The 20,946-nt window shown below is 44.8% G+C and overlaps 1 protein-coding gene across 2 annotated transcripts in view; it reads right to left on the bottom strand.

Moving 5' to 3' along the window:
- Positions 1-1,409: 1,409 nt before the first annotated feature.
- Positions 1,410-20,946, bottom strand: part of Fam76a (family with sequence similarity 76 member A) — a 28,489-nt gene continuing 8,952 nt past the window's right edge. Inside the window, exons 5-9 of one of the 2 annotated variants that reach the window (XM_034502880.1) lie at positions 18,630-18,787; positions 15,279-15,365; positions 9,439-9,574; positions 4,340-4,441; positions 1,410-3,465 (exon numbers count right to left, since the gene is read on the bottom strand). In XM_034502880.1, the coding sequence (XP_034358771.1) occupies positions 3,379-3,465; positions 4,340-4,441; positions 9,439-9,574; positions 15,279-15,365; positions 18,630-18,787 (570 nt within the window). In that variant the 3' untranslated portion in view covers positions 1,410-3,378. The remainder of the gene's footprint in view (positions 3,466-4,339; positions 4,442-9,438; positions 9,575-15,278; positions 15,366-18,629; positions 18,788-20,946) is intronic. The other variant, XM_034502882.2, reaches the window with a different exon arrangement.

The raw sequence follows: 20,946 nt of genomic DNA, 5'->3' as shown, positions 1-20,946 counted from the left end.
CTGGGAGATCTGACTCTCTCTTCTGTCCTCAGTGGGTACCACATACATATGTATTCAGGCAAAACACCTATATGTATAAGAAACAAGAAGATGGGGTGCAGCATGGTGGCATACCCCTTTAATTCAGCACCTGGTAAGTAGAGGTGGGGGATTTCTGAGTCCCCAAACAGCCAAGGTACAGTGGGACCCCCAACAGAAGCCATTAATGCTATAAAGCATGAGTGATTACAGCTTATACAACGGGATGAATACTGTGCAAAGTACTGTCCTAAGGTTTCTATGTATGTTATTTCAACCTCAGTACAATCGGAAGACAGAGACAAGATTGAAGCCCAGGCACTGGGACTTGGCAGCACATCACCATCTTAGTTTCATTGTTGCTAGCAGTGGTGGTATCTTTTTGAGACTGGATTTATGTAGCCCAGGCTAGCCTTAAACTTGTGATCCTCCTCCCTTAGCCGTTTGAGGGCTGGGATTATAAGCATGTGCCACCATATGCAGCATGACCTTACTTCTCAAGCAAGACTGAAAATATGCCTCTAGCTGCTGAGAAACAAGTCATCTATTAAAGTAATAGTTAACATGTACATGAGTTACTTTTGAAAAATGCCAACAAACTTTAGAAATTAACACTACAAGCCAAGATCAGTGTGGGAGTCAGTTCCAAGCTGGACACTAGCAGTTCTTTTAATATTATGTGTGTGTACCTGAGCGTACATATGCTTAAATAACAAGTGTACAGTAGCCATGAGGACACGTGGCCTCAGGAGTGTCAGTGGATGGACAGAGCTCGGGCCTCGGCTGTAACACTGCTGCTTGGTGTCTTTGGGTGCTGCCTAATTCTTGTTCCCTTGAGGGGCCCATGCTGGAGGCTGCATGAGCCAGCATTGTTCCACTTTTTCCTTGCCCAGCCAAGTGCAGGTACATGAACATTCAGAGGCCAATCCCAACCCTGTGAACTTCCAATCTTCCTAGCTGACTCACCTATAGATCGAGCTGAAAACTGGAGATGGGACAGAAACCAACTCTTGTCCTTGCCCTGTTGGAATTATCCAACAGGGTCTAGTGACATATTAAAATTGTTTCAAGTCATTAAATTTTGGGGTCATTTAGAGGTCAGTAATAGCGACTACACCCCTCTGTACTCCTGACAGCTGCTCAACTCCCTATTAGTCTAAAACAGGATAAACTATTTTTAGGGTGCCAGGACACAGGAGAATATATCAATAGGTGAATCAGAAGAATAAACACCTGGCTAGATGCAGCTCAGTGGTTCTCACTCTGCTGACCTGAGTGAGGCCCTGGGTTCCACCTCAGCACAGAGGAAAAGAGGGAGGATAGGTGGGGAGGGAAAGCAAGGCCAGGAGAGGAGGGAGAAAGACAACCCAGCAACTGAATCAAAACATTCATCTGAGTCAATATGAATTTTTATTAACACACATTTGTCAAAGTCTGTACAAACCAAACATTCCTGTTTTAAAATGTCCATTATTACAAACATACAAAGAAACGGAAGGTGTTACCAAAAGTTACTCAATTACATGGTAAAATGCTGTCATGATTTAAAAAAAAAAATTCAACATTTCAAGACTGAGGTTTCCTCTATCGTTCATGAGCTCATGGCAGTTTAGAAAATGTGTAGGTTTGCTGAATATTAAATGCGAAGACCTTAAGAAAAGGTTCAGTATAAAACTAAGTAAGCCTTTGCATATTGTCACACCATACCCACAATTTCTCAGTCTTACTTTTTGTTGAAGAAACCATGACTGTTATTCTTTCTACCATCTTTTCCCCAGAGCCAATGGAAATGCATCTGAAAAATACTGTATGATAGTTTATCTTTACCTAAAAGTTTCTCATTCAGAAAGTTACAAAATGATTTAGCACGGCAGTTTTCCCTGCTTAGAAGGGAAAATTGCATTCCCTACCACAGTGATACACAAACATGGTCCTTCAACTCTCCTGTCAGGAAGAGCCACCCACTCACCTGTGTGCATTCGTCTCTTTGGAGAATGTAATCCCAACCTAAAGAGCCAGTGGACAGTGACCTGACTGTCCTGTGTCCCTGCCTTCATGGTCAGCTCTAGCTCAGCACCGTGGGCACTCACTGCAGCACTTGCTGTGTCCCAGCACACGACCCATCTCTAGTTCCTCTCACAAAGATGGAGGTGTGTGGCTCCTTCCCACTCCTAATGGGTCAGCCAGGGAGAAGGGCACACCCAGCAAGCCCTGCGGCTCCCAGGAGCCAGTGCTCTCTGAACATTCCATTAAGAACAGGAAGTACACGGGATGAGGTGGAAAGAAAGGGACGTACACAGGTTCTCCCCACCACACAGCCGCACACACCCAAGCAACCCATGCCGGCCCCCAGAAACACACAAGTAGTTCCAATCTTATCCCGCTTGAATCTGCTCATGTTAAAAACAAAAAAACATGTTTTGATAACAAGCTGGTATGACAGCTGATGTAGCAAGAAACAGGAATATTTTTAAAAAAGAAGTGGCAGTGTGGGAATTTAAAATTATGCAGAAGGAGGAGGGGGTTCGTAGAGGAGGAAGCGTCCAGTACAACCTGGACAACTGTCTTTCTGCCCTACTTAGACAGACTAGGCAAACGCAGCCACCTTCCTTATGCATCTCCTCGCACGCTCTTCCATGGGATCCTCCACAAGGCACTTAGCTCCAGACTTCCGCCTCCAACAGTTACCTTAGCATCAAGACTAAGGTAATGAGAAAGAAAAGATCGGATTCTTTTACTAAAAGCTAGCAAACGGGACTGGATTGTTTTTCTTTTTTCAAAGAGGCATCACTTTTACAAGAACTAGCTAGGCTACCATCATTCCTTTATCAAGAAAAGGTTTCCTTTTTAAAAAATAAATAAAACTCTGTCTATACATAGTACAAAGGTCATACATAATATACCTGGAAAAAACCCAAGAGTATACCCTGAAGCAAAAGGTTTATTGGTGAGAAAAAGCCTCCCTCACTGCACAGTCTCAAGGTGGCAGTTTTCAAGGTTTGGGGTGGCAGTGATGTACAGCTGAAGACAGATTACTTGCTCGTGGGAATGGCAGGTGTGATGGTGGACAGACACTCTGCACATGACACTGAGCAGTGACCACTATGGAAAACAGAGTACTAAAATAGAGAGGGAGGAGCACAGGGGGAACGGGAGGAGGAAAAGGTCTGGAACCCTAACCGCTCAGCATGCAGCCATAACAGGGCACAGACCAGGTGTTTCCATTCAGCCCACTACATCCAAACAAAGAGGGGGAAGGTAAGAAAATAGAGATTTTTGTAGGAAAGCACACTTCCCAGAGAACAGCCAGGTCACCAACCCTGACCCTGGCTGTTGTTGCTGGGAGCCTTCTCGAAGTCTTCACGGAGACGTTATGGTGCCTGACTTCTCAGACTTCTTGCTCTTGGACAAGGCAGCTGCCTGTTTCAGAAGCTCTCGGTTTTTGGCCTAAAAATAATAATAATAATAATAATAATAATAATAATAATAATAAAATAATAAAAATAAAAATAAAAAAAAGTTTCCACAGGATAGTATGTGGTTTTAATGCAAAGTAAGTTTACTGAGTAACAATGCTGGGTGGTGGTGCACACCTTTGATCCTAGCACTTGGGAGGCAGAGGCTTGAGTTTGAAACTAGCCTGGTCTCGACAGCTATAGCCTCAAAAAACAACACAAGCTGGGCGGCGGCGGCGGCACATGCTTTAATCCCAGCACTTGGGAGGCAGGAGCAGAAGCAGATGGATCTCTGAGTTCGAGGCCAGCCTGGTGGACAGAGTGAGTTTCAGGACAGCCAGGGCTACACAGAGAAACTATGTCTCAAAAGCCAAACAAATAAGTAACAAAGAACAAAAGTAACAAAAATAAGAAAGAAACAAAGAAAGCAAGCTAGCTAGCTCTCTGTGTAGGTATAAAGGGGGAACTGAGAGGCAGAAAGTAGTCCTGAGAAGGGATCAATAGGAAATCCTGGGACCTGACACCTGCTTAAGTACCAAAGGCTCTGGTAGATGTGCATGGTGAGCCTCATCTCTTGTGACTACTGTTACAGAAAGATGATTATACAACACAAGCCAACCACCAAGCCCTAGTGAGCAGGACAGGCAGATCGGCAATGCAGACACCTGAACTCACATCTGCTGTATTAAAGAAATCAAAAAATACATTTGTTAATTCCAGTTCTTGAGGGAAAAAGATGAAAACACACCCAACTCAAAACAATGAAAGCTGTCCAAAGGGGGTTCGTGTACTCTGTACTTGGAGAAAAAGAAATCTAGGTATGGTTATCAAACACAATCAAACATACACAGTCAGCACACACTCACCTGCAGTTGCTCTGTGACCTCCTTGTGGGTTTTCTCCATTTGGTTCATTTTGGCCCGAGTCTGAGACTCCTGGTACTGAAAATCAGCCTTCAGCTCCGTAATCTGAAGGAAAACATTAAAGAGGCTAGAAGGAAGTCCTCGATAATGGTAAATGTCTTAGTTTCAGGACTAAACATTGTCTTGCGAGTCACTGGAACCCAGGGCCCTCCTGCACAACCACCTCACCAAAGCCACACAGCTTTCCTTTTCCTTAAGGCTCTGCTGAAGGTTCACATGCTCCTGAGCTCACCACCTTTCCCCTTCCCTCTTCCTTCCCTTCTCCCCTTCAATTCCTCCCTTTTTTTTTCTGGGGGTGGGTGGGGTAGGGGTTCATTACCCATGCTATCTTCAAAATCCTAAGGTCAAGAATTCTCCTGCCTCAGCCTCCCAAGTTCTTCTGTTCTTCGTCCTGTGCTGAGTTAGTAGGCAGTAAGGTAGAGGATTGTGGAAAGGCACTCACATCCTTCCATGCTGCAGCTCCACAACACCTCCCTGACTCTGAGTGAACAGTTCAGCTGGTCAAAGTGGTGGTGTGGAGGTGTAAGCTAAGCACTCAAAGGACTGAGGCAGGAGGCTACCTTGAGTTCAAGGTATATAGCCTAGGCTATATAGTGAGTCTGTCTCAAAAAAACAAAACAAAACAAAACAAAACAAAACAAAACACCACACACATCCAAAACAACAACAGCAAAGAATGTTAGATACTGAAATCACCAATGTCTTTTAGGATTTGACAGTGCCAACAACCCCACATATGCTCACTCCAAGGTAACTGGGTTTGAGGAGTTCTGAGAGTAATCTCTGTCAGTTCTGAAAAGCTGGCTTTACTACTTCGTTCAACCTTCATTTATTACTTAATTTAAAATGTACATCCTGCTGGACAGTGGTGACACACGCCTTTAATCCCAGCACTTGGGAGGCAGAGGCAGGCGGATTTCTGAGTTCGAGGCCAGCCTGGTCTACAGAGTAAGTTCCAGGACAGCCAGGGCTACACAGAGAAACCCTGTCTCAGAAAAACAAAATAAAGAAATAAAGTGTACATCCTATTGTTACTTGTGTATACCTCATGTGGGCACACAAGTGACAGCACGTAAGTGGGGGTCTGAGGCTAGCTATGGAGGTCTGAGGCTAGCTATGGAGGTCTGAGGCTAGCTATGGAGGTCTGAGGCTAGCTATGGAGGTCTGAGGCTAGCTATGGAGTTGACTGATTCTTTCCTTTCACTTTTCCATTGGGTTCCAGAGATCCAGTTCAGGTTGCCAGGCTTTCAAAGCCAGCACTGTGCCCCCTGAGCCACCTGCTGCACCCATTTTGTTTATTAGAAGCATTTGAGAGTTCACTTGCTTATCTACTTAGCTGTGAGTGCCTGTGCCTGCTGCAGTGTGCATGCTGAGGTCAGGAGACTCAAGAAGTCAGTCTCTTTCTACCATGTAGATCCTAGAGATCAAACTCGGGTCTTGGGGTTTGGTAGCAAGCAGCTGTATCTGTTGAGCCATCTTGCTGGCAGTATTAATTTTAAAAACTAACTCATACTTTGTCTGATCTTTATAATGCCCTGAGGGTTAAAAGGTTAAGTATGTCAAGAGGACCCACAGTGTTGGCACTGAACTGATTTCCAACTCTAGACTCATGCCCACTAACACTACTAGTCACAAGAAGAGCAGGTAGTGTAAACACTGATTTGTGAACTAGGTTGAGATACAGTAGCAACAGGCATGGAAACAGAAGAGAAGAGCATCCCACTAGAGACTAGCATGGACACAGCCACAAAGATATGCCAGTAAGGGTTGCCGTTTCAAAGGCTGACGACTTCACAGTGGCAGTAGATGGGGTTACAGACAGGCAGGCAGGATGCAGCAGAAACGGTGCCCTAACTGGGCAATGTGATCTTGGTCTTGAAAGCTATGGGACAGAAGCGTTATGTGGCATGCTCTTTTCAAGACTTTAGTTCTACAAAAAAGAAGCAAGCGCTCCTCTGGGCCCTGCTGGCAGAAGTCTGCCTGTGTCAATCTCATCTGTCTAAGGAATGTGGGTGTCTGTCATCTGTCAGTCACACAGCAGAGGAGAAAAACACAGGTACTGGGAGCTGGGGGGTGAAGCGGTTAAGTGCTTGCCTCACATGCAAAAGGCCTTGGTTGCAATCTCTAAGAGTCCCTGAAAAATGCATGAAAACACAGGAACTTCTACAAAATTGAAACCAGGAGTGGTGGTACATGCCTGTAATCCCAGAACTAGATAAACAGAAAATCAGAAGCTCAAAGTCATCTTGAGCTGCATATGAATTCAAGGCTAGCCTGGGCTATATGGAGGTCTAGCATATACCTACAATTCCAACATTTGGGAGGCAAAAGCAGAAAGACTGCCACAGTTCAAGGATAGCCTGGTCTACGTGGCAAGTCCAGGAAGTGAGGACTGTATTGCAAGACTCTGTCTCAGAAAACAGAACACAGGTCAGAGAGGTGGATCAAGGGTAAGAGGCTTGGTACCCAACCCAATGACCTAAGTTTGGTCCCCAGCATACACATAGCAGGAGAGAGAGGACTCCTACGAGTTGTCCTCTGACCACCACATGTTATTATTATGCACACCTACCTAGCCAGCCTGAAATGCACACATACATAGAATAAAAAAAAATACATTTTAAAACCAAAAACAGGGGCTCGAGAGACGACCCAGTGGTTAAGAGCACTTGTTGCTTCTGAAGAGGACCTATGTTAGATCTCAGGTGTTACCCGTGGCTCACAACCATCTGTAAGTACAATTTCAGATGATCTGACACCTTCTGGCCTCTTGGGCGCTGCATGCACATGGTGGACAGACATACATACAGACAAAACACCCCCACAGGTAAGTAAACTAAAATCAAGTACACTGTGTTCAGCGCCTCATGCCCCTGCCGTCATGCCTTTGTCTCGTTCTGTCTTCCTGCCACAAACAATCCCCTCCAACTATAAGTAAAAATAAACTCTTCTTCCCTTCAAAACAAAACAAAAACCAGCCAGATATGGTGGTGCAGGCCTTTAATCTCAGTGCTTGGGAGGCAGAGGCAAATGGATCTCTGAGTTCAAGATCAGTCTGGTCTACAGAGTGAGTTCCAGGACAGTCAGGGCTACACAGAGAAACCCTGTCTCAAACAAACAAGAGGCCAGTGAGTTGGCTCAATGAGAGAAAGTGCTTGCTCCCAAGCCTATAAGCTGAGCCCAACCCCCTGGACTCACACCTTGGAGGAGAACCTACTTCCTACGGTTCTACCCTCTGCCTCCACAAGTGCACTGTGGTGTGTCCACCCTACAAAGAAAATCTTTAACAGAAAATACTAAAGTGTGAAGATGGAATATTGACACTGAAGATGTAAGGTATTCAGTATTTATGGCAGGTTGATAGGGCAACTATCATCAATTTTGCATTACTGTAAAATCATAAAGGAGCCAGGTGTGTTCGTGTAATCCTAATACTTGAGAGGTAAAGGCAGGAGTTTTGCTACAAGTTGGAGGTCACCCTGGTCTACAGAGCAGGTTCCAGGCCAGTCAGGACTACATATCAAGATCCTGTCTCTACAAGCAACAGGGCTGGAGAGTCAGCTCAGTGGTTAAGAACACTAGCTGCTCTTGGAGAGGACCCTGGTTTAGATCCCGTGAACTATATGGTGACACACAAGCACTTGCAACTCCAAATCCAAGGGCTCTAATGCCCTCTGACCTCCGAGGACACCAGGCACACTTGTGCTGCACATACACACACAGAGGCAAACACTCGTGCACTTAAATAAATCTAAACCAGGCGCGCCTTTAATCCCACTACTCTGGGAGCAGAGGCAGATCTCTGAGTTCAAGGCTAGTCTGGTCTACAGAGCCAGTTCCAGGACAGCCAAAGCTAAAAAAAAATCTAAAGAGTCACCAAGCATTCTTCGTGCAGGGCAAAGTAAGATATGGTCAGCAGGTTCTTTTAGCCTGAGCCTTTCTACTGTGACACCATGTTATATCGCAATCCTAGCAATTCTGGTACTCCTCAGCATGCTCCCTTCTTTGCCTTTCTTCTTAGAGTCAGGTTGGTCTAGAACTCGTCATCCTCCGCATAACATCCTAACTGCTGGGATTTTAAGTTTGTGCTAACATTCCTGGCTTTCATCCACTACCTTGAGATAGCAACTTAGAATGACAGCTCACACTGAATAATATGTCACCTAGAAACCAGGCTCAGCATTTCCTAACATGCACGCGCACGCGCACGCGCACACGCACATCTGCAGTCTCTCTCTCCTGCTAGAGCCTGAACTCCAGGCCTGCTTGGCATGTAGCTGACACACACACACTCTGTGGCTGAGCTGTACCCTGAGGCTGACTTGGTTTTTGTACAATGTGCCTGTTAGTTTTGTTAACTAATATCCTGTCTGAGAAGTAGAAGAACCTTGGAAATGCTGGGAAAATCAGCATTTCTGGACTCCTAGGCTAAGGTAGACTGACCAACATGATAGCATCCCATGGGTCACCTTGATAAACAGGTACTCTCTTCTCACGGAATCCAGACCTGACCGCAGGCTCTCTTTTAAGCCACCAATGACAAGTACCCAACAGAGAGTGTTGGGAGCCGACTCCTAGCAAAAAGCGGCTATCATCTTTGCAGCCATCTCGAGCCATATACCCTGACAAGAGACTTGTTTTCAACAGCCTACAACAGCTGAGCACACTCTGATAAATATCTTGTTTATCCCACATAGCTTGTTTTCCTGTTTAGTGCTCCCAGCTGCAAGGCGTGCGGTGCATGTGCTATTCACGCTATCCATGCCTGCAAGGCACGTGGCAAAGTGTATAAATACCCCGACTTCCCTTCAATAAACGAGACTTGAGACTTGATCAGAACCTTTGTCTTGTCTTCATTCTTCATGTCTCTTCCCCTTCATCTCCACTCTCTCTTTCTTGCTAGACCCTGACCCGCAGACCGGAGAAGCAGCTCAGGCTGGGACATAGTGGCCCCCAAGCCAGGCAGTGTGGGCCTCAACAACATCCCATTCCACAGATCTTACTTTTGTAAGCCTCTGGCCTGAAAGGGTTAATGATCATACCTTCTTCTCTTTCTCTAAGATCATTTGATCCTTCTGATGCAGCATCTTCTTCAGAGTGGCCACCTCTTCCTTCAGCTGAGCAATGATGACAAAGTGGTCAGTGCCTGGTGAGTCCAGAGCCAGGTCTGGGGAAAAGCTGGATAGAAGAGGAAAAGGGAAATTTCATTACTTGAATGTAGTAACTTCTCTACTTAAGGATGCACTTCCAGTCCTTAACTCCAGGTCATCTAATAATGAACTCAGGGCTTCAGTAAGGATTTCAGTTCCAGCCATCAAGGGCATTGTTCCACACCCATCAGACTCACCAGCATCTGCTGGTCTTGAACTGCACAGGAAAGGTGGTCATCAGAAAACAATGTCAACCCAAGCCATAACCTCTCATCTGTGGGACCAAAATAAACACCAATCTCAAAGCCAAGGGGTACTGCTTCAGGTTCAGTACATATCTCCAAAGCATGGCTACTGACATACTCATATTTGTTATAAGAGAACTTCCCTAGAATCCTTGACAGACCCATCAATTTTGACCACATTCTCAGGTCTAAAGTCCTGTGATGATGTTCAGCTCCTAAAAACTATGGCCCTTACCCTGGAAGCAGCCAGTCTCCCTAAAAAAGATGGGATGCACAGGAAGCCTAGCTTCTCTGTGCTGCAATGGGGGCCAGTAATCGTAATATTCAACATGATGAGGCACTCGAGTATGAGGCCAGCCTGGGCTACATAGTGAATTTCACAACAGTTTGAGTATTAGTATAAGAGACCTTGTCTCAAACAACAACAAAAAAGAATTCTGTGGTCTCAGAGAAAGGGACGAAGGTGGCAAGCTCTAGTCATGTCACATGCTTTTCACTGTCATGTACTGGGGATCCTCCTGTCCTTTTAGCAGACTCTCCTGATTTCTCCCTGGTCAGAGAATCATAAGGCCCTGAAAGTATGTATGCAGAATCTTTTCCGAGTCTACAAACGAAAGTTTTCTAGGTGAGAATCCAAAATTTTCAATAGTGCCAGAGGCTCCTCTGATAAAACAGGAGCCATTGCCAAAAGGTCACTTCCTGTCTTTCCTCAGGGAATTCTGAAAGAAGTTCTCTCTATGTTTACTTCTCTGAACAATCTTTAAAGCAACACACAAACCTGGACACTAGTCCTAACCCTGTGTCAACAGAGTAACAACTCACAGCCCCTCTGTATTTGCTCTTCCCTCAATCTTACATGGCAGCTAATATACAGCATTCCTCTACACAGGAAGAAACTCAAACCAGCAAGCCTTTCCACTGCACACGCTTCCTCCTAGTTACCAAGTCAAATACTCCTCAGGCTGGGACTGGAAGAAACCAAAAACTGATAACAGCATATCCTCCATCCTGTCCACACGAAGCACCTGGAACAGAGCATTGGGAAGTCTAGACCGATGTTCTCCTAACTGATGCAGGATGAGCAAGAGCCAATGCAAAACAATAAAACCAGAACTCAGGATAAGGACCCATCAGGCTCCTTCAAGTTCAGAGCTAGAAGTTTCCTATATCTGTTTCAATACCCACCAGTATGCATCTCTCCTCAACCCAACTGTGTCTATTTAAGCTTATAACTATATCAAGCAAAGGCACAGAGTCCTGGCTGTCCTAGTGTAACTTTTCATTGTCCGCAAAGCTCCAAATGCTGTGCTCTACCTGCTTCTTAGATTACTTGTGTTGTTGCTGCTGTTGGCAGTGCTGAGGACTGACTGAGGGCCTCATGCATGAGAGGCAAATGCTTTACCACTGAGCTTTAGCACCAGCCATAGAAATTACTCTTGCACCAATCAGCTGTAGGTAAAACCAGCCCAGTTTGTCCTATGTTAGGGCCTGATCCCTGTGACTCTAGATCCTAGCTGAGACAGGACTAGAAATGAAAAGCAACAACTAGTTAGCAAGACAGAAAGCTAGTCTCCAAATACCTCCACACACAGGATTTTTTTTTTCCCCTTTCCTTCTCCCTCTTGCTCCAGCCCCACTCACTCCAGGCCCCTCACACACAGGGATCTTATTGCTTCTCCAGGATTTCCTGCCTTTTCTGAAAGCTTTTAATACAAGTTCTATTAAAGCAGAGAGACTAGAAATTCAAGACCAGCCTGTGCTATGCTGTAAGACCCACTCTCTGGACAACTATTTTCCTTGGGTGAAATCAAACAGGTTTGCAATAACAGAACACACTGGTCCCGAGGCCATCTTCAAAGGCCATTAGGAACCCCAATATGCACACAGCTCAAGGGCAGAGAATAAAATGAAATCTACAATGTCCTTTGCAAATGACAAACTAGGTACAAACTCAGCTGCTGCACACTGCTGAGTTGGCTTTGGACTGTCTACAGAAGGAGCACTAGAGCAGGCTGACCGAAGAGTGTGACCGGTGCATTTACTGTCTAACTTATTCCTCTCATTGGAAAGGTTTTATCACAGTTTTATCTAGCAAATTAGAAAATACTGAGCAGGGACTGTAAATTGTGTAGGCTACAAACCCAGATAGACTAGGCCAGCTTGTAAGTGTCAAAGCAGCCAGCACAGCTAAGCTAGCACGCTCTGCCCAGTCTCCAGATGGAAAGCTAAAGGCCAATAGTGAGAGAGAAGGTGAGGCACAGTGGTGCACATCACTGAGCCTACACCTGGGAGGCAGACATGGAGGCAGGCAGATCCCTGAGGTCCAAGCCAGCCTCAGTCTCCACAAGAAGTTCCAGAACTGCTTCTGAACCTCTTGGCTAGGATCAAGTGTAATACATGCTTATCATGTTAATAGAAAGTTCCAGGCTAGCCAGGTCTACATAGTAAGACCCTGTCTCAAATGAGAAAGAGAATCAAACATGCCTCCATATTAAATAAGAGAATGTGGCAATAAAAGATCAACATAGAACTGTCATGGCACAACATAGAATAAAAAATAAAAAGAATAAAAGTTAAAGAGTAAAATCATAAAAAGAGTGTTGGAGATGAAAACTGAGGCCTTACAAACACACCCAGGAAGCACTCCTGTCACTCAGCAGCTGCCCCACCCCTAAGGACATGAGGGCCTCAGGATTAGGGATGCACCTAGGCTGACAGATTGCTTGCCCAGCACACACAAAGCCCTGGGATGGATCCCCAGTACTATATAAACCTGGCACAGTGGCCTATGCTTGTAATTCCAGAACTCAGGAGGTAGAGATGGGACAAAAGTTTAAGGTCATCCTCCACGACACAGAGAATGAAGCCAGCCAGGAATACATGAGACTCCCTCTACATACCCCCAACTGCATGCAGGCAGGCAGGCATGCAGGCACAGTTTATGAAGTGCTTGCTTCAGCAACAAAAACACTAAAATTTGAATACAAAATTAACATGACCCCTGCCCAAGGACGATATGCAAATCCTTAAATCATCCCAAACGTATAAATAAAATATTGTTTGAATATTAAAAAATATCAAAATTGTAGAAATGCTTCTACTGTTTTCTGAAACAGTGCCTCATGTACTGCAGGCTGACCTGACCTCCCGACATAGCTGAGGATAACCTTGAACTTGTTTCTCCTGCTTCCACCTCCTGAGTGAGATTACAAAGGTGCACCACCAAGCCCAATGTCTGAATGATTTTTTTCCAAAGTGAAGTAAAAGACCAGGACAAACCCCACAAAAAGTAAAAAGGATAGAAAAATGTACTTTATGCTGTGTTATCAGTATTTTAAAGAAAATGCAAGTAAGACTAGATTATTAGAATAATAATGTGTGAACTTTCAAAAGGAATATATTTATAAATGAACGTTTCTGTGGCAGCAGAAAAAAAACTATCTAAAACTTCAAATTATAAGATAAATATGGGGGCACGTCCTGTAACCAGTGAGCTGCAGCAAGACAACTACTTCAGGTTTGAGGTCAGCCTGGACTACATAAGTTCCAGCAGAGCCAAAAGTACACAGGAACATTCTTATTTCTAAGTTCACACACACACCAAAAAAATAAAAGTAATTTTGGATGGGTTGTGTCGAGACAGAGTTTCTCTGTGTAATAGCCCTGGATACTGTGGAACTCTCTTTGTATACCAGGTTGGCCTCAAACTCAAGCGATCTTACTGCCTCTGCCTCCTGAGTGCTGCTGGTATTAAAGGTGTGCACCACCACACCTAGCAATAAATAACTTTTTAAAATTAGTATGAGGCTAAAGACACAGCCTTCGTACGGTAGAGCACTTTTCTGTCACATACACCCAAAAATAGTATGGGAAATGACCTTTCATTGCTTTCTCTGGTGGACATAAAGAAGACCACGTAGCTAAGGTAAGGACGGGCATCCCACCCAGAAAAGCCATTCTTACTTGTGGCTAGAGGTGATTCAATAATCTGCACAGCAGCCTGAGGTTTTAGCTCGGTGCAGCCAAGGCGACAGACCAGCATTGACACCTCAAGAACAAATGAGCTGGGAGGGGGAAAGGCTGCTACTGACTGGGCTGAACCGGAGCTTATAAACGTGATGATCAGATTCAAGTGACAGAGGTGAAGCATAGGACTGGGCATTACTGGCATGCTTTCTAGGGCTTCAAAAAGTTTGTTCCTTGAAGCAGTTTTATAAGATCAAAGATGATGGACACATCTGTTTTCTTCAGAACAGCAAGACTAGCTGCTCAAAAAGAACAGAAGGGACCAGAAAGTTGGTCTGCACAGTTCCTTCCCTATACAATCTGAAAAGAGCAAGCACTTCCAGAACGTTCAACAAGTTGAAGACCAATTAAACTCGTGTCAACAGAGTCAATGGGGTAGGATCTGAAATCAAGTAAATAAAATATGCAACAGAGAAGAGTAGCCTCCAAGGCACGTCACAACTTATGAAAGAAAACAAGAGGCAGCCCTGGAAAGCCCCTCTGCTGGTCGTTCCCACAGCCCCACTGGCTGGGAGAGCTGTGAATGCCAGTTTTCAGAATGAAGAAGATTCCAAGGCCTTTGGGGAAATGTCAGGTGGTCTTACTTCAGGATGCCTGGGCCTTGAGGAATAGGAAAATGGATGGCTCCAAGACTCTAATGGGAAGCAGCCTACTGCACCAACACAGACGGGCTCTGTATATTAGGACAAAGCAGCTCATGAGAGAAACCATCGCTGAGAAGAGAGGAAATCGAGGAAAGAAAACATGCATTTAGGCAAGCCAAAATGAAACAAAACTATTGAACTGTATCGCACACGACTGTCCCAGCATCTGCAGAGGAAGACTCCAAGGAAGTGTGGAATATCCTGACAGACATGCAGCCCGGCCCTCACCCTGCCTCGGTTGTCTCTAAACCAACTCCTCCCAGAGGAGGCTGCAGGCACAGATCACACAGGACATTCAGTGCCTCACTTTTAAGACCTTCTCAAGGGACTGAAGGACTTGACTATTGTTAATCTGGTTATTAGTTCTATTTTGAACAAGGTCTCACTATGTAGCCCTGGCTGGCCTTGAACTCACAGAGATCTATCTGCCTCTGCTTCCCAAGTGCTGCATTAAAATATTATGCCATCACACACAAATATCTTGTTTTTGTTTTTTGAGGCAGGATCTCAAACTGTCATCCAAGGTGGCCTGGAACTATCTATTTACATCAGACTGGCTTTGAATTCAAGGCCACCAAACTGTCTCAACCTTCCAAAATTTGAGATTACAAGCATGAGCCAACATGCCCACTAAATTCTTGTACTCAACTGATACACAGCCATCAGTATAACTTACTATCAACTATAAAGTGGCTGCACAGCACAGCACTCAGAACTGGTCCACTAGGGAGCATGGCTAGCTCCAAGGTTTACTTCAGTGTTGTCAAGATTTGTGTATGTGTTCCAAGTGTGTGCACTCACACTCCAACTGGCTCACCTGTCTCCATTAGTTGTGATTGACTCAAACTTGGATTTTTTCTTTGGGATTTCATTTTGAATTGAAGATGTAGAAAGTGTTTTCTGGCTTTTGATGGCAAAAAGAGAGAGAGACATATTAGAAATCAAAGATTAGTAACACACTCCAAGGAATGTCTGCCAACCGACAAACAATTTCTTCTGTGCAACAGCTTATTATTTTTAATTAGTAAAATCTACCAAGGTGGTTTCACAGGTTCAGTACTTGGCCTCAGTGCACCTGGATCCCAGTTTCCGTGGGGTCATAACCATTCTGATTTAATCATTATAAAACAGAACTGTGACAGTACAGTAAAAAACAGAGTCTGTCTTCCGGTTTACCAAGTCTTTGTTTCCTGCATCACATGCATCTTCCATCTCATAGTTCTGGGAAATACCAACAAGTTATTCTCTTGGCCTTGAAGAAGATGACTTCATCAAGGCTCCCTGAGCTACCCAATGATCTCCAGCAGGAAAGCAGCAATGAGAAACCGAGCAGGCACAGTTCAACTCCTGGCCTTCCTGGTCATATCCCTTGTGAATCCAATATGGACCTTAGTCCCACAATAAAATCAGTTTTAAGTCTAGTAAGATCACCCATAAACTGGCCTTAGCATCAAAGCTGGAAACCTCTTGTTACTGTCATGGAACCCCTTTACCCCTTTACACTGATGGGTGTCCCAATGTCACCCACTTGTGCTACACTTTTATATGTGAGAGTATTTTGTATACATGTACAGGTGCACGCTGTGTGCATCCTCAGAGGCCAGAGGAGATACATCAGATGCCTTGGAACTGGAGCTGCAGATGGTTGGGAGCCACCCTGGGGGTGCTAGGGAATGAACCCAGAACCTCTGGAAGTGTTCTTACCTGCTGAGCCCCCTTCCCAGTGGCCATGCTTCTCATCTGACCTCTCCTCAGTGTGATCTCAGTGAGTGCTCTCTCCTTGAACCTCTCCTCAGTGTGTGATCTCAGTGAGTGCTCTCCTTGGACCTCTCCTCAGTGTGTGACCTCAGTGAGTGCTCTCTCCTTCTTGGACCTCTCCTCAGTGTGACCTCAGTGAGTGCTCTCTCCTTCTTGGACCTCTCCTCAGTGTGACCTCAGTGAGTGCTCTCTCCTTCTTGGACCTCTCCTCAGTGTGACCTCAGTGAGTGCTCTCTCCTTGGACTCTTCACCACTCACACATCCTATTTTGGGATAGCTGCTTCCTGATTCTTGAATACTGAATGCTTCCCACTTTTGTCCTCAGTCTCTGCTCTTAAGTTGTACATCAAGCAGTGTGGTTTTAACAGGCATGGAAAAGCTGCTCCATTAGAACTATGACACAACACTGGGGCCACAATGAGGATTCTAGATGCTTTTTTGACATTCTACTGAATTAAATTCAAGTGAGGATATAGGACTGATGTAAATTCATCTCCATGTTTCTTGACTTCTCTTTTTTGAAACAGGATTTTTCTGTGTAGCCTTGGTTGTCCTGGAGATATTCTCATTCATTTTCATTTTTATATTCATTCTCTCTCTCTCTCTCTCTCTCTCTCTCTCTCTCTCTCTCTCTCTCTCTGAGTGGCTTTGAACTCATGGAGATCCACCTGCCTCTGTCTCCTGAGTGCTGGTATTAAACGTGTGCACTGCCACTGCTGGGCTGTTAGTGATTTTTTTTTTTTAATGTACTACTACTGACTCATGTCTGATTCTTCTCAGTTCCAGGATCAGCTTTGAACAATTCTGCTAGAACTTCAAACAAAGCATTTCAAAACCTAAACTTCTTCCTCCCCTCCCTGGTTTCTCTTAAGTTATGATCCATGTGTTCATCCACATGAGAACCCTGAGAACTACAGGCATCAAATGTTTCTTAGAAGCTTCACTCCTAAGTACCTTCTTACTGTTGCAAGGTATCCTCAGGATGGTTCTTTGTATGTGTGTACAGTGGCGAGAAGGGTAGGAGAAGTTGGGGTATGTGAGGGTGAGGCAAGGTTTCATGTAGCTCAGACTGGCTTACAACACCCTATGTAGATGTAGCTGGCCTTAAACTCAGGATCCTTCTGCATCCTGCAGAATTTGGGTTGCAGGTATGTACCATCACCTCCAGCCTGAGAGGAGGTTCCTGTGACATTTCTAAGCTTATCTATACTTACACAAAAGAGCAGCCCCTTTGGGAAGATGTGCACACCCAAGGCTTTGAGAACATCAGGCAATCACTACAGTGAGCTACATTCCCAGTCCTGGGCCACGTACTCAGTGCCTTCCCTACTAGCTTCGTAATTACTGCCAACACAGGCTGGGTCCTTCCCTCGAAAGGGCCCTTCAGTGGCTGCCCACTAGCCACTGACAAGCTATGCAGGCCTTTTTTCCTCCTCCTCCAGTTTCCAGCAACACAAATCTCACGGGATCTGCGCAGTCTCAAGCCCTCTGGTCCTCCGCAAGCACTAGTCCCTCTCAGAGGATGACCCTGCCTCATTGTCACCTGACAAGACCAATCCATCTGGGATAGTTACAACAGGCTCATCTCCACGCCAGCCTTCTGGACTTCCTAGGCAGTTAATTAGAACTGCCTTTCTTGCCTGAATCTTGACAAGTTTTTAAAGTAGTGCCCATTGCATTAGACTGCAATGATTTGATTACAAGTCTGTCTTCTCTACCAGACAGCATACTATTGAGAGCAGCATGGTTTTTATTCATCTCTGTATTCCCAGCAGAGCCCTGGCCCACAAGAGTACTTAATAATGCCTAGAGAACAAACAAACCCATAATGACAGAAAGAAAAAAAAAAAAAAAAAAAAAAAAAACAGCTAAAACCCATTGAATCCCGTCATTAGAAAACAAACTGCTATTCATGTAATTTGCCTTCACAACAACCCCATAAGGTAACACTATTCTCTTCCTCACTGTTCATGAGAAAACTTGCTAGAGACAGGTTTAAACCTAAAGTCCCAATATTATTGTACATACTCTTAAGGAAGCTTCAGCCATCAAGGAAAGGACATCTTTTGACTAGTTCTCACTCTGAAAAAGCCTAGGATATCTATTAACTATTCGTCAAAATACGTATTTCAAATGCTGTCTCCAGACAGGAAACAGAATGTCCCGTCGCCAAGAGCTTATGCACAGTAAAGCTGAGAAGTGCACTCATTCAGAAGGCCTACAGACCTTAAAGCCATGATACAGAAACTCCTTGGCTTGGAGACACAGGAACTATAAAGTATGGCAAGCAAGAGACTTCCTAAAGGTGGTGACAACAGGAGAGCTTCTGTGAGATGGCACCGTCTTCAACTGCCTTGGAATATGGCACTTGCCCTGCCAGCTCCTCTGTCCTCTGTGCATCTGGGGTTACCTGTTGTAATGGCTGCCACCACTCAGGCGGCTGTACTGCTCCTTCTCCTGATGGCTGCCTCGAGAAGAGCTGCTCAGGTGCCTCCTCTGCTCTTTGGTCTTCAGAAGGACACGCTTGTATGACAGTGTGCACAGCCAACACAGGAGCTTCCCATCCACCTGGATGAGAAGACAAAATGAAGGGGAGGTGAGGTCAGTGCTGAGACCATGAGCACATGGGCTGCCAGATCCGAGCCCGAGCGTTCGCTCCAGTCCTGTGAGCCTGGGGCAAGTCAGAGAGGACTTGGTGACAATGTACACAAGCCAATTAGTATGAGGCCACAAAATCCGAAATTGACTTATGCTGCACACCTTTAGTCCCAGCACTTGGGCGCAGAGACAGGCAGATCTTTGAGTTCAAGGCCAGCTTGCTCTACAGAGTGAGTTACAGGACAGCCAGGGCCACACAGAGAAATGTTTTTATTTGAGATAGGTCTCTAGGAACTCACTATGTAGTCCACAGAGATCTGTCTCTTTCTTTCACCTATGTGGGAAAATGTATTAAAGACATGTACCATCATATCTGGGCCAACATCTTTAAAAATGCTTTAGAGTTATCTTATTTGATGTATATGGGTGTTCTGCCTGCACAGACATCTGTGTACCACAGGCATACCTGGTACCTATGGAGGTCAGAAGAGGGGCTGGAGTTACAGGTGGTTAAATGCTGTCATGTGGGTGCTAGGTACTCAATCCAGCCAGGTCCTCTGGAAGAGGAGCCTGAGCTCTTCTCTGCAGCCCCCAACACCTTTTCTTATTAAACTCTAACTCTGCTTTAAGAAAGAGAAGAGAAGAGAATCCAATATACTGGTGGCAGCTCAGTCCTGTGTTACAGTGAGTGCCAAGACAGGCACTGAGTTAAGATTGTCTCAAAGGAAGGAAGGAAGGAAAGAAGAAAGGAAGGAAGAAAGGGAGGGAGGGAAGAAGGGAGGCAGGAAAACCAAGGTCTTAGGCTGTGTGTGGTGCTGGAGGCTAGTCAGGTGTGCAAAGGGAGTCCAGGACAAACAGGGCTACAGAAAGAAACATTGTCTCAAGAGAAAAAAAAAAAGCCCAAACCCTTAGAGTAGGATTGTTAATTAATAATGTAAGAATTTAATAAATTTGACAACAGAGGAAATAGAAATTAACAATACTAACATTAGCAATATTAATACTAATATTAGAGATCATTTACTGAGTTATGTTACAGTTTTTTTAAATATTTATTCATTTATTTACTTTATGTACATGAGTACACTGTGGTATCTTTAGACACACCAGAAGAGGGCATCAGATCCCATTACAGATGGTTGTGAGCCACCGTGTGGTTGCTGGGAATTGAACTCAGGACCTCTGGACCTCAGTACCTCTCTCAAGCCCCATATTCCAGGCTTAAAATTAAGAATTTTATCTAGGGGCTGGAGAAATGGTTCAGTGGTTAAGAGCACTAGCTGCTCTTCCAAAGTACCTGGGTTCAAGTCCCAGCACCCACATGGCAGGGCAGCTCACAACTGTCTGTAACTTCAGTTCTAAGGAATATGATATCCTTACATAGACACACATGCAGGCAAAACACCAATGCACATGAAATAAGAAACAAACATTTAAAAGACTAGACCTCACTACAGACAACTAAGGATACCAAGAGCAGAGAAGAAATGTTCAGCCCTAATAGAAAATCCAATACTATGTGGCCAGGCCTGAAATCATATGCATACAAATAACACTAAACGGACTGTGCAGGTTATATTTATATATTTATATGTTTGTAAGTATATATTTAACGATAACTAAGAAAAAAGAGGACCTGCAACTTGAGAGGGAGGAGGGAATATAGGAGAAGCTGAAGGGGAAAAGGGGTGTAATTATACTTTAAATTTTTTGTTTGGGGCTAGAGAGATGGCTCAGCAGTTAAGAGCACTGACTGCTCTTCCTGAGTTCAATTCCCAGCAACCACATGGTGGCTCACAACCATCTGTAATGGGATCTGACGCCCTCTTCTGTGTCTGAAGACAGCTACAGTGTACTCATATAAATAAAAATAAATAAATCTTTAAAAAGCATTTGTTTTTGTTTGGTTTTTCTGAGACAGGGTTTTTTTCTTTGTAGCCCTGGCTGTCCTGGAACTCACTCTGTAGACCAGGCTGACCTCGAACTCAGAAATCCACCTGCTTCTGCCTCCCAAGTGCTGGGATTAAAGGCATGTGCCACCAACGCCCGGCGTAGTGATACATTCTTATAATCCCAGCACCCAGAAGATACAGGCAAGAGGACCAGGAGTCCAGGCCAATCTTACTGCA

The sequence above is a fragment of the Arvicanthis niloticus genome, chromosome 5, assembly GCF_011762505.2.
Source record: "Arvicanthis niloticus isolate mArvNil1 chromosome 5, mArvNil1.pat.X, whole genome shotgun sequence".
NCBI lineage: Eukaryota > Metazoa > Chordata > Mammalia > Rodentia > Muridae > Arvicanthis > Arvicanthis niloticus.
Note: the sequence above shows the minus strand (reverse complement) of the source record. Positions and strands in the feature narration are given on the sequence as shown.